The sequence below is a fragment of the Zootoca vivipara genome, chromosome 1 (assembly GCF_963506605.1).
Source record: "Zootoca vivipara chromosome 1, rZooViv1.1, whole genome shotgun sequence".
NCBI lineage: Eukaryota > Metazoa > Chordata > Lepidosauria > Squamata > Lacertidae > Zootoca > Zootoca vivipara.
Genome location: NC_083276.1, coordinates 78,934,795 through 78,951,666, shown reverse-complemented (window position 1 = coordinate 78,951,666; position 16,872 = coordinate 78,934,795). Strand labels below are relative to the sequence as shown.

General features: G+C 45.4%; 1 protein-coding gene and 1 long non-coding RNA gene across 2 annotated transcripts; both read right to left on the bottom strand.

Moving 5' to 3' along the window:
* Positions 1-28: 28 nt before the first annotated feature.
* Positions 29-6,260, bottom strand: LOC118088888 (uncharacterized). Its single transcript, XR_004693062.2, has 2 exons — positions 5,147-6,260; positions 29-136 (listed from the first exon to the last, which is right to left on the bottom strand). It is a non-coding gene; the product is annotated as an uncharacterized LOC118088888 (long non-coding RNA).
* A 1,242-nt stretch (positions 6,261-7,502) lies between these two features.
* Positions 7,503-16,779, bottom strand: LOC118088874 (veficolin-1). Its single transcript, XM_035123025.2, has 8 exons — positions 16,525-16,779; positions 15,079-15,216; positions 14,794-14,856; positions 14,480-14,524; positions 13,994-14,127; positions 12,730-12,859; positions 11,202-11,336; positions 7,503-7,943 (listed from the first exon to the last, which is right to left on the bottom strand). Exons 1-8 carry the CDS (start codon positions 16,628-16,630, stop codon positions 7,693-7,695), a joined length of 1,002 nt encoding a protein of 333 aa, XP_034978916.1. The 5' UTR covers positions 16,631-16,779; the 3' UTR covers positions 7,503-7,692.
* Between the last annotated feature and the right edge of the window lie 93 nt (positions 16,780-16,872).

Genomic DNA, 16,872 nt, shown 5'->3' with positions numbered 1-16,872 from the left:
ACCACGTTCATAGTGGAAAACTTCTGCCTGTGCTTCATTCACGGTGCGCATTCTTGTAATCCTCCATATGGCTCAGTATCCAACCGGATGGGGCCAAGAAGGTTACAAACATCACAGTCAGTCCAATAGCTTGGTCCTGTGCAAAGGAGAGACACAGGTGAATGTCGTCTGCAGTACTATGAATGTTGTAGAACATTCTGGGTTCTCCTGGGCTAATCACCATTTATAGTTCATGCAGGGGGAAAAGCAAGTGGGCTAAAGTTACTGTATGTGCTGTGTGATTTTTCTTTATTTTTGTACAGTGCAGTGAAGTCCTTAGAGGATGTTCATCATGGTTTTGAAAGAATCCTCAGTTGCCTGACTAGTCTTGACTGCCAGGGCCCAAAATAATCTGCAGATAATTGAAAGGCCTGTTGGTTGGTATCTTTTTTAACAGTCAGGCATGCTGAACTATAGCTCCTATAGCCTCTTCTGTGAAAGAGCCTGAAACCTGAATTGCATTAATAACTGTCAGGGCCTAAAAGAGATTGCTATACACCTAATTGTGTAGTTTTGGAAAGGCCTTGGGAGTCTTAGCAGAGTATAAATACTGCATACATGTGTGCTCTAGAGATGAAGAACTCTTTGGATTGGACTTTTTTCTAGGTTTCCTACCAGAAAAGGAAAACTTGGGAAAACTAAGTCAATCAGAGGGCTTGGGTTTTTATTTTAGTTATTATCCATCCCTCACCCCAAGGTCCCAGGGCAGGTTATAATTTAAAATAGAACTGCAAAAAAATGCAACTACAAAAAATAACATCTAATAAAATAACAATAGCATTAATAAAAAGTAACACAATTGATACGATTGCTTATATTATATTTAGATTTCCAGTGTTGGTCTCCCTTTGCTAGCCCCTTTTCATACAGAAGCAGAAGCTTTTGAAGAACTACATCTCATAGTTCTCTCCAGTCTGTTCACAAGCACAATAGGGCAGGAGAACAAAATCCTCTTCTCTCCACTCACACACCTTTGATGCTGTTCCCACTTTAATAAGGGGAGGGGAGGAGGGACGGGCTAATGGGTGATAGAGATGAGTGGGGTTGAGAACAAGAATTCTTCATCTTAGACAAAGATGATGAACACCTGCAGTATGTGTGTGCTTAGGCTGTGTGTGTGTGTATGAAGTCACACCACTGGAGAATCACAGTGCCTGCTGTAACTGCGGAGACCAGTAACTCGTAACTGCTGCCTCCTGTGTTGCTTTTGCTGTGTTAGCAACACCGAAGTGACCTCCCCAAGGCACAAGCCTGGGCAGTGTGTATGGAGGTCCTGGGTTGCCCAGACCACAAGACCTCCCTCTCGGCCTTACTAAAGTTCAAAGGGAAGCAGAACAATACGTTTGGCACCAGCCTGGCTGCAGGAGTTGCTAGAAGGAGGCATACAAGACGCCATCCAACCATCTTAAGGATTCCGCTCTGGATTGATGTGGGGTTTACTCCTTAGCCATTTCTTCTCCCAAAGAAGTCCCACAAGGGAGTGGGTTTATGTATGTATGTGTACACACACACACACACCATGGTTTGGCTGAGATTGAACAGTACAACCTCCTCTTATCAAATGTGTGGTCTTGCTGTGCCTGTTAATTTGTTTCGTTTAATTTTTCCAACGATGCAATGTACATAATTTTCCTCATTCAATATAAAGTGTTAGTTGGGCCCACACTATTGCTAGCTATAAGCAAAGGCTGTAGTCAGCCCAGAAAAGTATTGCTGAATGGTGCAGCCTTTAGATTACTTCTGAGCAAGGAGATATTGGTAATCTTTTTGCAATGGCATACTGGCAGTAGCCTGACTTTCAAGTGACTTTGTTCTGAGAGCAGTAGCACAGGCTTGCCTGATCCCAATTAGAAATCATCTGAACTAGTTATAATTTGTTGTACATACTAACTCGTGTGTACTAAAAAAATAAAAGGTAAAGGGACCCCTGACCATTAGGTCCAGTCGTGACCGACTCTGGGGTTGCGCGCTCATCTCGCATTATTGGCCGAGGGAGCCGGCGTATAGCTTCCAGGTCATGTGGCCAGCATGACAAAGCCGCTTCTGGCAAACCAGAGCAGCACATGGAAACGCCGTTTACCTTCCCGTTTACCTTCCCGCTGTTTACCTATTTATCTACTTGCTTGGGACCAAGCAACGGGAGCTCACCCTGTCACGGGGATTTGAACCGCCAACCTTCTGATCAGCAAGCCCTAGGCTCTGTGGTTTAGCCCACAGCGCCACCTGACTAAAAAAATACATAAAGCATATATTTTTGTTTGGTTCCTATAGAGGGTGGACGTGATTTTCAATTGTGCTTACTCACAATTTAATTCAGTTGAGATTCATCTGATGAAAGAATGAAGGGAAAAAATTGCCCTTTCTTCAGAAACCACTCTTTTAATCACAAGTTGTTACTGACAACTCTGGGCTGTTAATTTGGTGCCAAACTTAGTTTTTTCAGCAAGGAAGTCAATGTGCATGCCAAAAAAAATTTTTTGAAAAATTCTGAAAAAGCAACATGAAGAAAGGGGACCTGACTGGAGGCCGTAAAAACTGGTAGAATTTATTTGTGGTGGTAAAAATTCTACACTGATCAATAAAGGCTGCAGATACTGCCTGTGTATATTCAAATGGATCTTTGATTTTCTTGTATGTGAAAGGCCTCTAAAGGCTGCTGCTCACCTCCTGATTGTGCCATAAAAGGTATAGAGCTGTGAAATTACTATTTCCTGGTACGTGTATCAGATCTGGAGAACAATGGCTCTGTGCAGGCATATTGCCAAAGTTCTTAACACTCTCTAAGCTGGGAAGATTGAGGAAATGAATTGTATTATTACTTTTAATCAGGCTGGGTGTGCAAGAGTTGAGGGCGGGAGGAGATGGTCTCTATAAATAACTCTGTCCCATTATTAATTTGCTGGGGGGGGCAGTTCTACATGTGTCTCAAAACATTAGTTTTTTGGCTATTAGGTTTTTTGCATTGATTAAATGTATTAAACAAAAGCTTAGCTTCTTTCCCCTAAAAGTGATTTAGAATACCTTCAAATCCACAAAGCAAACAACGTGGAGAGTACTGTAATAGAAAGTACACACACCTTTTGGCACACGTGTACTCGCGTCTCAAAAGATTTCAGTTGTATGTAGAGACAGTTTAAGGCTGTATGTATGTAATCTGTACTTTGCTGCAAGAAACAGGAGTATTATGTCACTCTGCCTACTGCAGGTAGTGCTGCCCTTCCCAGTGGGCAGATGCTGGGGGGGGGGGAGTGCGATGCCAAGGGGTTAAGAGGACAAGAGCTGTGTGTGCCACATGGCTCCTAATCTAGCCTACTGCCATGAGTTGTGGAGGGCGATGTCCCAGTGCCAATGCTGGAGAAAGATCCTAACTGCCATCCTGACAGCTTCTAGACATCTGATTTGTCCTTCACCTTAGGCTGCAAACTCTGGAGTCAGCCCTGGCTGCATGGAATGTGGGCCCACCACACCTGTAGTAGGAAAGCCATCACTTAGGAAGACTTGAAATGAAGGTTGGCTTGTGGGAAAGCCCTACTTTGATACATGTCCACACTATAGTTGAAAGAGTTGACAGTAACATTCAAATGTGGGCAGTGGGACCGAGAGCCATTTTGATTTGTTCCTGCATGCTATACAAAGCAAATGTGCCACAAACACGGTGCAAGGAATAAGCGCAACCCAATTGCACCAGTAAAATTGTACTGTTGTGCTGCAAACTTTGGGGATCAGAATTTGAGACAGTATATAGCGGGGAAGGCGTAATGGCCTATGTTTCAGAAGGGTGGGGAGCAGCTGCTTTAGAGGCCCTCAAATGACGCAGTCTGTTCAAAGCATTACTTAAACACTTGGTTAGAACCCGCCACCACTTTTAACAAAGAAGCAGCCATGTGTGTGTGTGTGTGTGTGTGTGTGTGTGTGTTTGTTTGGCATTCAGCTCAAGAGCCTTCAATCGTGTGCCATTTTCATGCCTGATATCACAGTGCAAATCGTGGGGAATTTATTCACTGGAAAAAAGACACAAGGGAGGAGGAGGATTAATCCTTCCCCTGCATCCAGCAGTCCAGTTCTGCTACAACCAAAGTTTTGTTGGGATCTTTATTAGAGTGAGTGAAGGGAATGCACGAAAGGTTGTGCAATAATCATTCTGTTGTTTTTGAGGGGCCACACGCTCTGTTGTTTTCTAAGGCAAGAAGTAGTGAGAACAGGAAGAAATTCGTGATAATGAGAGGACATCTGTTTTGTTTACTGTGTTTCAATTACCGGTATCTGCTTATTTGGATGCCATTGCGCCCTCCCAAGATGGCTCCCATCATAAAAGAAATGAAAATAGGGTATAAAACACAAATATAATAATACAGCCTATATCACAAGACCAAATTACCTTAAACTCCAACATGTATAGCAAGCACCCACCCCCAAACAATTTAACCAAACCAATAATAAATCACAAATTCCTTTATAACCATTGTATCTGCCTCTTCTGTAAAGTTGGAGATAAATTTCTACCAGACCCTCTGCTTTGGTGCGGCAGAAGCATTTTTTAAAAAAATGACATATATGATATTATATTGTATGGTTGAAGGAGGCCCTTTGTATATATCCATTTCCTCTTTCTTGTTTTGCTTTCACTTCTAAGCCCATTCTAATTTTATGCAATTCTATACAGGTTTACTTGGATAGAAGTACTCCTTATGTTCAATGAGGCTGCTTTAGGATCTAGGATCGCAGTTTTGGATCAGTCGGGGCAAACAGAAAAGGCCCTGGGCCTCTTTTGTCCCTCTTAAAGCAGAAAGTGATCTGAGCATATTTACAGTGGAAGTAAGGCTCAGCAAACTCAATGGTGCTTATTTCTGAGCAGGCATGCACAGGACTGCAATGTTAAAGAAAAAGGGGAATTCCCTAGGCTGCCCCCCCCATTACAGACATTCCTTTCAGAAAACAAAATGAAGGCTTCAGGTTTGTGGCTGATTAAAGTGTGTAGCTGCCAGTTCAGGGGACTGTTCTCACCTTCTGAAATCCGATTGTGACATCTAACACACGACAATACAATGTATCTGCTGGACTACCCTAATTTCCTGGTGGTCCAGAGGCACCAAAAAAGGATACTTACTATTGGCGTTAGGATCTCCTTAGGTGGCTTCTCTGTGATATTTGCTCGAGGAATGATCTGATTCCTCATTGTTGCATTCAGGAATCTGAACGTCTTATGGAAACGCAGCATTTTCTTTTAGCTATTCGCTTTTGAGCTCCCCCAAGCTGTTGCTGAAATGGCGCTTTCTGCCCTTTGGTAGGGAGTGTCTATGGGCTCGGCTTCTCGAGCTGGGAAGTTGCAGCTGTTGGTGTCACAACAAGTGCACGCTCGCTTGTCCAAAGGCAGTTGAAGGTTTCCAAGAGGTCGGAGAGGAAAACAAGTGGCTCCGTTCCTGCCAGACCAATTTAGCACCACTTTCTTGGCTCTGATTGGCTGCTGAGTTGCTCAGTTGCTTCCCTGCGATAGCAAGCAACTGCACAAAGGTGCCTCGATAGCAGGAAATATCAGGGCTTCGAACTGAGTATCTCTAAACAGTTTCTACTAAACTGTGTGAAATGTTTTTGAAGAGCCCAGTGCAAAAATAAAAATAGATTTATCTTGAAAAGTGTGACTTGCTTGACAGAATTCTAGAAGGAAGTTTAAAGAAGGTGTACCACCAATTATGGGAGTACTGTAATGTGACAAACAGGCTTGGAGCAGAGCCGATTTTTGGTGGGAAAAGCTTATCGCACTGCAGTCCCGATTCAAACTTTTCATTTGTTAAAAGACGTGTCAAGTCCTAACAGTGTGCTTAAAGTGGTCCATCCTTTGGCCTTTGGCCTCTGAAACAGCTCAGCCTGCACATCCCCACAAGACCAGTTCACTTTCACCACCACAAGCAGGTCATTATTTGGGTCATGCACAAGTTACAATAACATGATCCTGGTATGCTGCCAGCCCTCCCACCCCATTGCACAAAGTGAGGTCTTACTCTAGTAAATACCCCAAAGATCCCTTGCCCGCCATGTTTAGAATTTGGAAAATGCTTAAGGTGTAATCTAAGGGTAAATACATATGCACCCTTTTGCTTTGCTGCAGTGCTTCTCCCTGTTTCATATCACAATGCTTTTCAGGTCCTGTCCTTAGCTTCTCCAGTTGTTCTCTGTCTCTTTGAACCAGCGTGTCCAGGAGCAGGAGTTGTATAAACATAAAGAAAGAAAGTGTGCGAAGTCAAAGTCCAAAGAGGCCCAAATAGGGGAAACTGTCTGTTTAACTCTCTCCATATCTCTCTCTCTCTCTCCCTCTCTCCTTGTACGCGTACAAAGTGCCAAGAAGAGCATAAAATATACTGCAAGTCTCCCACCCACTGTTTTGGACTAAAACTCCCATCAGCCCCGCTAGCACGATAAAGTAGACTGCTCAGCGGGTGGCAGTAGCAAAAGAATGGATTCCGCAGTATCTGCCGTCAGCATTGGTGTTTGTTTATAGGAACAGCCAGTGGTGTTTTTTCCCCCTTAAAAAATGTTTAGGGCTACTCTCATTTTCCTACTCATATTTAAATACTGCCCCTCAATGAGGCCAAACTGAAATTCACAAAATGTTTAGGGGTATGCGTCGTCCCCCCAGAAAAAGAAGCACAAGGGACAGTTATCTGAATGCAATAACTCCTTTATGTCATTTTCTAGCTTAGATGTCCAGCTGATGCGGGTGGCCCGCAAAAGAATGAAATATGTTGTGTATGTATTCCCCCAATAGCAAAATATTCTAGCTGGAATCCTGAGAAATACTGCAATGAAAAATAAGGCTCAAGAGAAGACAGGAGGTTGCTATTTTAGCAACACAAATGCTCTTTTAAAAATGTATAAATGAATAATCTAGAAAGGCCCTCATGATGATAATCTCCAGTACAATGTCAGAGGGATTGTAGAACTACAGGGGGGAAATAAACCTGGCTGCTAATTGTTAGTAAAAGGCACAAGGCAGTATTAACTGATCAAGTAGGAACTCTGCATTGTTCCAGTTTTTATTTGCAAATGTGCTGTTTACTACAACTTTTGGTTCCTTCGTATCTCCTCAACCCCAACCCATTCATGGACAAAACTCTATATAAAACCATTATTGATATGACTGTGCATATGAAAATGCATCATTTTGTGATGTGTTGCTTTACCAATGTGCATTGATAAAGCAGCCAAGCAACAATAACGAAACATGGGAACTCTGTTCATCCTCATGCATGCCACAGACAAGGAATTTATAAAAATAATTAGAACATTTCACATCATTTTTAAAAAAGCAGTTGAACCAGCATATAAACTTCTTGTGTGGTGTTCAACACCCACCAGCGCTGCAGTAGCTATGGCTGTTGCGGTATGTGGGGACGTTGTGGGTGTTTCAAAGCAAGCATCCAGCCACAATTTGTCCATTTGAATTGTTCACTGTGGGATACTTTCTACCATTCATGCAAGTGACAACCAGGTGCCACATCAGACTGGCCTCTTCTTGTTCAGGCCACTGCAGTGCCCTGTGCTCTAAGGAGGGCCTCTGTGTGTATTCTATTTTAAAAGCAGATGATTCCGCATTCAGAGATTGCCCTGCCAGGCATGGAATGCTGAAGCAAGTTCCCGAACAGGTGGACACTTCACCTATTGAGGCCTAATTTTCATGTCTGCATATTTGTAAGAATAATGATGCCCCTGCCCAGTATTCCAGTTAATGCCGTTAGCATAAGAAGAATGTTTGCCTTTGAGGTACAGGCCATTCAAGTTGGAAGTGTGACAAACACCGTACCACCAGCCCCCCTTGTAGGCCACAGCGCAGCTGCCACTTTCATTGATATCGTTGTCCTTGTCTCGGGTGGAGAAGGCCATGCCCCTGTGTCCTGAGAAAGAATCACCTGAAAGAGAAGAGCAGGGGAAACATCAAATTCACCTCTTTCACTTTAACTCTGTGTGCTAAAGCAGTGAAAAAAATGCACTGCTAGCACAGACCTGCTGGGTCACATATGTAAGCAGGGCCATATTTTCCATTTGGCTTAGTGGCGCCATCCACCACAGCGCCCGCCCAGCAGGGGTGCCCAGCAGCGGGACGTGGTTTGGCGTGTTTAAACTCATTCCTGTTATTTACACCTGTCTTTAGCATTCTAATTACTTGCTTTATTACTCTGGGAAAAGGCAGGGGGCACTGAGCGATGGAGTCAGGCCCGGCTTACCCATAGGCACCTGGCGCTGAAGCCGCTGCGCTCCCTAGCTGCTGGGAGGGACGACGCGAGCCGAGCAAACGAGGCTCTTTTGTTCATCTTTCTCTCCAAGCGGTGTGCTCGCCCCAGCCTCAAAGCCCGGTCTGGAATTGCCTTCCTGCCAGGGCCGGCGCGTCCATTCAGGCGATCTAGGCAGCTGCCTAGGGCACCAGAATGGAGGGGGCGCTGGCCAGCCTGCCCGCCACCCCCCGGTGCTGAGCACCTTCAGGCTGCTCTCCAGAGGCACGCACGTGCCTCCAGAGAGCGGTCTGAAGCCGCTCTACAGCTGACAGGCGCGGTGGAGGCGGCCCCAGGCTTGTGCTCCCTGCGCGAAGCTCCGGAGGTGCACGGGAGCGTGAGCCTGGCCACCTCGCTGCGCCTGTCAGCTGTAGAGTGGCTTCAGGCCGCTATCCCGAGGCGCGTGTGTGCCTCCAGAGAGTGGCCTGAAGCCGCTCTACAGGCTACAGCTGACAGGCGCAGCGAGGTGGCCAGGCTCACGCTCCCACGCGAAGCTCCGGAGGCACGCAGGAGCCTGGGACCAGCTCCCCGTGCCTTTCAGCTGCTTTTTATTTTTTAATTTTTTCTGCTTTTAATTTTTTCTACTTTTTATTTTTATTTTTATTTTATTTTTATTTTTTTCTGTTTTCTATTTTTTATTTTCTATTTTTTCTATTTCTATTTCTATTTATTTATTTTATTTTTTGGGGGGGGAGCGCAAAAAACCCTAGCACCGGCTCTGCTTCCTGCGCTCGCCCCAGCCTCAAAACCAGGACTAGAATCACCTTCCCGCTGCATAGGTGGCCAGCGGCGGGCAGCTGCTGCTGCCAGGGGCGTCGCAATGTGGGGGCGTGGGAAGCAGTGCCATCCAAAAGGGGGGCAACAAAATCCCAATCTGTTTTTCTATAAAGAAGAATCTCCATGTATCCGACTGTTGCGGAGGCGCTAGGACCCTGGCAGTCTGCTTTTCGTTGCTGCATTCACACTCCCTTGGCTGATTTTGCAGCGCCTGCATTCGTCCTCGCCCTTGTTCCGCTCTTCTGGGCACCACAAGCTTAAAAAAGCTCAACCAGTTTGGCATATGTAACCTAAAAAAACCTCATGGGTTTCTTTTCTTGAGTAATGGGCTGTGTTTTTGAAGTTGCGAACAAATTAACAGGGCAACTCTCTCTCTCTCTCTCTCTCTCTCTCTCTCTCTCTCTCTCTCTCTCTCTCTCTCTCTCTCTCTCTCTCTCTCTCTCTCTCTCTCTCTGCCCTCTCCCACCTTTCCACATCTCCCTGCTTAACTGTTTCCTGCCTCGCTTTAAATCCTTTCTCACATGGAAAGATGCCTTTGGGAAGCGATTTTTGCCCTTTCGGCTCCTTTCCCCTAGAATTATAGTACAGTATTGTAGAGTTGGAAGGGACCCTGTTGAGGATCATCTAGTCCAGGCATAGGCAACCTTGGCTCTCCAGATGTTTTGGAACTACAACTCCCATGATCCCTGACCACTAGCCCTGTTAGCTAGGGATCATGGGAGTTGTAGCTCCAGAACATCTGGAGAGCCAAGGTTGCCTATGCCTGATCTAGTCCAACCCCTGCAATGCAGGAATCTCAACTAAACCATCCATGACAGCATCCAACCTCCAACTACAAACGTCCAAGGAAGGAGAGTGCAAAATCTCCCAAGGGAGTCTGTTGCACTGTTGATGGGCTCGTGCTGTCAGAAATGTTCTTCCTGGTGTTTTGTCAGAATTGCCTTTCATGTAACTTGAAGTCATTGCTTTGTGTCCTAACCTCCAGAGCTGGAGAAAACAAGCTTGTTCCATCTTCCATGTGACAGCCCTTCAAATATTTGAAGATGGCTGTCATATCTCCTCTCAGACCCCTCATTTCCAAGCTAAACATACACAGCTCCTTCAAGCACTGCTTATAAGGCTTGGTTTCCAGACCCTTGATCATCTTGGCTGCCCTCCTCCGCACACTTTCCAGCTTGTCAATGTCCTTCTTAAATTGTGGCACCCAGAACTGGACACAGATGTGTTCTAACTAAGGCAGAATAGAGTGGTACTTGATCTAGAGACTAGACTTCTGTTGATGCAGCCTAGAATAGCATTAGCTTTTTTTGCTGCAGCATCACATTGTTGACTCATATTGTGGTCCACTAAAGCAGTGGCCATTTTTGATAAGGGCTGGTACAGGCTATTTAGGAGTCTTCATTGTCAGCTTTCTTGATGGTTCCTTGAATTAATAAAGGGTTCCTTTCAAATTAAACACTGTGTTTGTTCATTTCGGATCTTGAGCTTTTAGGCAGGTTTTAAAAATAAAAAATTAAAATAAAATTATTTCTGCCTTGTTACTGCACTGGATTGCTCTGCAACTCAATTTATTAGATTGCTTGCTGGTATATAATGGCAAAGGGATCTATTTAACTAGCCTGCCCCTGTTTTCTTTTCCCGAGCAGAGATAAGCATGAAGAAGAAGAGTTTGGATTTGATATCCCGCTTTATCACTACCCTAAGGAGTCTCAAAGCGGCTAACAATTTCCTTTCCCTTCCTCCCCCACAACAAACACTCTGTGAGGTGAGTGGGGCTGAGAGACTTCAAAGAAGCGAAGGAGGAGGAGCGGAGATGCAAGCCCGGTTCTCCAGATTACAAGTCTGCCACTCTTAACCACTACACCACACTGGCTCACACTAACACACTGGTGTGGTGTCAGCGCCCTACAAAAAAAGGTGGACAACTCTGGGAAACCTTGGGGGGGCGCCAGGCAGATCTTTGCACCCCGGTGCCGCATATGCTTTAAGACGGCCAGATGAGATGCTCTGCAGGCAGAAGGTCTTCCTAGATTAAATTCCATGACCTTCAAAAATGCAATATTCGTGTTTTTAGTTCACCTTGAAGCAGATGCCTCAAAGAGAATTCTCTGTATAACTCACCCATGTTGCCGTCTAAATAGGAGCCCACTTCCAGTGTGTAGTTTTCCCTCTCACTCAAGACTTTGAAGCTGGTATATGTAGCATAAGTTCTAGTGTCATTGAAGTCCTTCACGTCAATTCGCAATTGTTGTACTTCTAACACCCAAGAGAATGGAAGAGATCCGAGAGTAAGCATTGATTTTGTTTTTGTTTTTTTAATTGGGCTTTATAAATAAGAATAATGTTATACAAATAAGTATACCAAGTGTTCTCATGTCATTTGTATATCAAAAAAATAGCATCATAAATGTGGAAAAATATCTACAGCATATGTTTCATTATAGTGGTCAATGTATAACTTCTTGGTTTATGAATTGGTTTAAACAATTGAAGAAGGAGGAGGAGGAGGAGGAGGAGGAGGAGGAGGAGGAGGAGGAGGAGGAGGAGGAGGAGGAGGAGGAGGAAAGGAAGGAAGGAAGGAAGGAAGGAAGGAAGGAAGGAAGGAAGGAAGGAAGGAAGGAAGGAAGGAAGGAAGGAAGGAAGGAAGGAGAAAAGGGGGGGAGTGGTGAGTGGGATGGGACTGGGTGGTTATGCTTCTATTATTCTGCTTAGTGCGTGTGAGGGGTTGTGTCATTTCACAAGCATGGGGAGCCAGCTTCAGGCATAGAAGTGATCATGCACTACTCAACTACTGCAATGAAACAATTCCCAACACCCTTTCACGGAAGGCAAACTGTTGACGGGGTTCAGAAAAAAAGTAACAAGTAGGGCTTTGGGAATCAACACAAGAAACTTCAACCTTCCCCATAGCAAACTGGCAACCAGTGCATTTCTCTTAGGAAAGGAGTAACATGCTACCAGTAACCTGCTCTTGTGAACAGTCTGGCCACTGCATTCTACACTAGATACAAGGGGAGCCCCCCACATGAAACATGCTGCAGTAGTAAAGTCTTGAGGTTACCAATGCATGGGCCACTGTAGTCAGGCTATCCCAGTCCAGGAATGGTCACAGCTGGTAGAAAGCCACACAAATCACCTCACCCTCTAGTGACAAAGATGGGTGGAGGAGTACCCCTTAAGCTGAAAATCTGCTCCTTCAAAACAGGCAATTGACCTAATGGCCAAGACACAGGAACCACTCACCTGCAAGACCTCGGCTTTTGCAGGATTCAAACTCAATTTACCCTCATTCAGTCACATGTCCAGGGATTGCACAGTCTGTCCTGACTCGGATGTAATGAAGCTGGGTACCATCAGCGTACTGATGACACCTTGCTCCAAAACTCCCAGTGGTTGGCTTAATATAGATGTTGAATAGCATTGGGAATAAAATAGTGCCCTGTGGTATTCCACAGTGTACACACCAAGAGCACTCTTCCAACAATATGATCTAGACATGACCCTGCAGGTATTTATCCCAACGTAAAAACTTCATAGGTTCTACTCTGGTGGAGCTTTCAATAACTGATTCCACACCTTTCTCCATTATTCATTAAAAAAACACCCAGTGATGCTCCAGCAACAGACAGAAGAGAAAACGTTGGTTTACCAGAGCTTGTAAGAAGGTGGATTTTATCATTGCCCAACCAGAACTCTGAGGCGTGGCTCCCAAACCCTTTCCTGTAGGACTCCCAGTTACGGTAGAAATCCTCCGACCCATCCTGTCGCCTCTGGAAGACCTGGGGGCAAAAAGAGGTGATATGTCAGTGTCCCAGCCGAAAGACAAGCCCATTTCCTATTCCCTACAAGTGCTATGTGCAGAGGCTAAGATTGGGGGGGGGCACCATGTGTTGTGTGTGGATGAAGTCATGCACTTGACACGCAATGTGCGCAATGTCACATATCGCCAGGAGGAGGCCGAGCGGAGCCCAGCATGGGGCAGCTACAAGGGCCAGTGGCTCCTCCTTGCATGTGCTTGGGAGGAGGCTGCCACTTAAGCCGCACCATGCTAGGCTCTGCACTCTGCCTCCTCCAACATCGAGGAGCCCACCTCCATCCTAGCAAATATTAAGGGAGCCGAAGATTCCTCAGCCCCATAGAGTTGGCGCACCTGGCTGGGTGGGCTCTTTCAGGCAGACTGCTTGGTTTCAGAACAGGCCTCACAATGCAAAGAGGTATCCCTACTGACCTTTCCTTAGTCTAACATATCTCACATGGTGATGAATTAGGGAATGAGGACAATAACCTCATAAAAATGTGAAAATAAATTCTCGCAAGGGCACCAGCAGGGTTTCCACACCATACCTCCTCTACAAAGCACTATAACGTAAACAAAAAACATGGTAAGGGATAGACTTGTACATGTTCCCTCCTCTGTTGATTCAGATTAATAGTTTTGAATTCAGCTTGCACCACATGTATTTTCAGAAAGCACAGGACAAGTGGGAAACCTTTCGGACCTTTTGGTTTTTTAGGCAAAGGATTGTGGAAGTGCCGACAAGCTGTAAATGGCAAACTCTCCTCTGTTCCCCCTACATAAGCCATTCCCCTACAGAACACCCTTGGACAGCACCTCTGAGCTCTGCAGAAGCCAGCAAACAAGGGAAGGCAGCTCCCCCTCCTGCTTCCTCTCTCTAGTCTACTGTTTATCAACATGCATGAGCAGAAAGCATGTGGGGCTGCTTTTGCGTGGCTTAGCACCATGGAACAAGTCTCCTTTGCTCAGAGAAGGAGATGCCTCTGGAGGAAGGAGTTGCCCAAGTGCCTTCCTGGCAGGGGATTCCACTTCTTGAAGAATGTGCATCATATTGCCTGACACCCTTTTAGTAAGTCATAAACAAATGGCTCTTCCTTCTCCACGGGGTAAAGCTCACCAGCCAGCCTCCTCCGTCCGTCTCCATGTCACAGAAGACCACCATTGCTTTCCCTGTGGCAGGATAGATGGTGTACCAGCCACTCAGGGTCTCTCCACGTTGCAGAAGTTCTTTGCAATCTTTGGCTCCAGCCTCTAGGAGAAATATCAGGGAGGGAAATGCAAAACAGGCAGGGAAATTCAGTTCACCTATTTTCCGTTCTGGAAGTATGTTTGTGATGAGAGCAACATATTGTCTTTTTCATGTTTGGTTTTGCACAGAAATCAACAAGATTCTGGGAATACAGAGAAGTTTAACTTGAGCTTCCACCATGGGATTTATTTATTTATATTAACCGGAGAATTACAATCACCCTTCCCTATATTTTTGTCATGACCTGTGTTTGCAGCCCTCTTGCATTAGATTGGAAAGGACCAGAAGGTGAACCAAACAAACACAGCTGTACTAGTAAGAGGATGGTTAGATGAGGATGATGGTAAGACATACCTTGTGGCCGACAACCAGCAGAAGTGTCCAAGCTGCAGTCTTCTCCTGCAGGAAGAGAAAAACAACGTCTGGTGAGGTGAACAAGCTAAAAAGAAAGGTGAGGGTGAGAGCAGTTCCAGATTCCATGCTTTTATGCGAGTTTATTTTCTTTCTCCAGTGGAGTAGTAGAGGCAAAGGGGATCACGTTGTTAGCACTGGGAGCTGTTTCTGCTCAAGCACAATGCACAGGTGGATCAGTTTTCACCTGTGAATAACCCAAGCTCTTGAATTGCCACACCCCTCCCCTTACAGTGGAGTTATAGATGCAATATTACCTTTGTCTCCTTTGTCTCCCTTGGGTCCAGCTTTTCCAGGTGTCCCAGAAACACCTTTCTCACCTGAGAGGGAACAGGTGAGAGATGAAGGCTTTTGGAAACAATCAAAAACATCTCTAGAAACAGTCTTTCCTGCCCCCAACAGCCCATCTCCTAGACATGGTGTTTGCAATTGCAGAATTATAGCAGTGAGCCTCTTTTCCACAGCGATGAGGCTGAATTAGAGCAAATGATCCCCAGATCTGTCTGGCACAAACTCTGAAGTAGAGATTGGGATCTTCTTACCTTGAGGACCCTGAGGGCCTGGGTCACCCTTAGGCCCAAGTGATCCGCTTGTTCCGGGCACCCCTGGTATTCCTGGTATCCCTGGCTGACCCTGGAAAAAGATCCCGCCAGCTCCACAATGTGATAGGCCCTTCAGCTCTGAAACAGGAAACATGAGACAGAGTATAAACCTGTGTGAGACTGGAGTGCCAAGCATCTTATGTGGTGCAGCAGATAGGACTGCATTTACATGAGGGGAAGGCAGGTTCATATCCTCAGGCGCCGTCTTCTCATCTTTACCAACCATACAGAGCAGCTGTTGCGAGGATTTTTGAGAAAGCAAAATTTCTTTCCTGAGCTTTTGAATGACTCTGGGGTTGCAGCGTTCATCTTGCTTTACTGGCCGAGGGAGCCGGCGTACAGCTTCCGGGTCATGTGGCCAGCATGACAAAGCCGCTTCTGGCAAACCAGAGCAGCGCACGGAAACGCCATTTACCTTCCAGCAATACTCTTCTGCACAACTATTTGAGTTTCTGTAGGTGTGCAATTAACATTTCCTGGACAGCTTACAATAAAAAAAATGCAATATAAAATAGTAATTAAACAAGCAAAAAAAAAAAAGAGTCCTTGCATCATGGCAACATAAAAACAATTAGCAGCCCAGATCAGTGGTTCCCAACAGGTGGTCCGGGGACCCCCAGGGGTCCGCGAGCTATGCCAGAGGGGTCCGCAAGATGCTATTAGAATAAAAAATATATTAAATATATTTCGTATGATAACAGATTTTTTGTTTTGGCTGCTTCCTGCATGAGCAGAGTCTAGCGCAAAACTAGAATTAGATAGAGGCAGTAGTTCTGCTGTATGCCGTGGCGCTTTACAAACACTACTGTTTTGCAAAGAGGCAGCGCGTGCATTCTACTAACGCTCACCTCCCCAAGATGCTTTGCACGCGTCGGCTTCATTTGTGCGCTACTGCGCAGGTACCCTGTCTTCTCCATTCCCCTCCCTCCTCCCTGGCGCGCGCTGCCTCTTTGCAAAACAGTAGTGTTTGTAAACAAAGCGTTGTACTGTTTGTAAACAGTAGTGTTTGTAAACAAAGCGTTGTTTTTCGCGGAAACTACAGTTCGCGTAGTTAAAAATGGACCGTTGGTTTAAAAGTGGTTCGTTAAAACGACAAAGGCCTACAGATGAAGAGGAAGAACTGTAAAAAACGTATAAATATAAAATATAAAAAGACTCTTAATTTGGCTCTCACTTTTTAATTTTAGGATTAGGAATTAATGGGGGTCCTTGTCACAATCGCGGCTCAATGAGGGGTCCTCGAGAAAATTTTGTTGGGAACCCCTGGCCCAGATTAAAATCTTTGTTAAATAGACTGGATTAATAAAATGCACCGGCTGTCCCGCTGCCTTTTATACGTGTCCAGAAACAAGAATCACCTCCCACCTCATCCCCTTTTGCACTCACTTTCACAACAGCTGGTTTCTGCCTCCTGTCCAAAGCTTCCTCTCTCCTCCACAGACACAACCACCAAGAGAGTCAGAGCCAGGCGGAAACCAGTCAAGGCTGTCATCTTTTCTTGCAAAACTTTCTTGGATGCTCTTCTGGGTGTCTTTCTCTGAACCAGAGGCAAGTGGCAGTGGTGGGGCTTTTATATATGGCAATCCCAAACTGTTCTGTAAACAGGAATGAGGAAATTCTTGCCTGGGGAAAGGGCTTTGCAGAACCCCACTATTGTGCAATACTTGCTTTCACAAGAGTCAGCAGAGTTCGTGATATTTAAGGAGATGGTACATTTCTAGAGCAATGGCTGGA

Excerpts from the sequence above, each read along its gene's own strand:
- LOC118088874 (XM_035123025.2), bottom strand. The coding sequence starts at position 16,630 with ATGACAGCCTTGACTGGTTTCCGCCTGGCTCTGACTCTCTTGGTGGTT. Across the intron at positions 15,217-16,524 it reads AGAAACCAGCTGTTGTGAAA|AGCTGAAGGGCCTATCACAT; the intron begins GTGAGTGCAAAA and ends TTCCTGTTTCAG. Across the intron at positions 12,860-13,993 it reads CGGACGGAGGAGGCTGGCTG|GTCTTCCAGAGGCGACAGGA; the intron begins GTGAGCTTTACC and ends TTTTGCCCCCAG.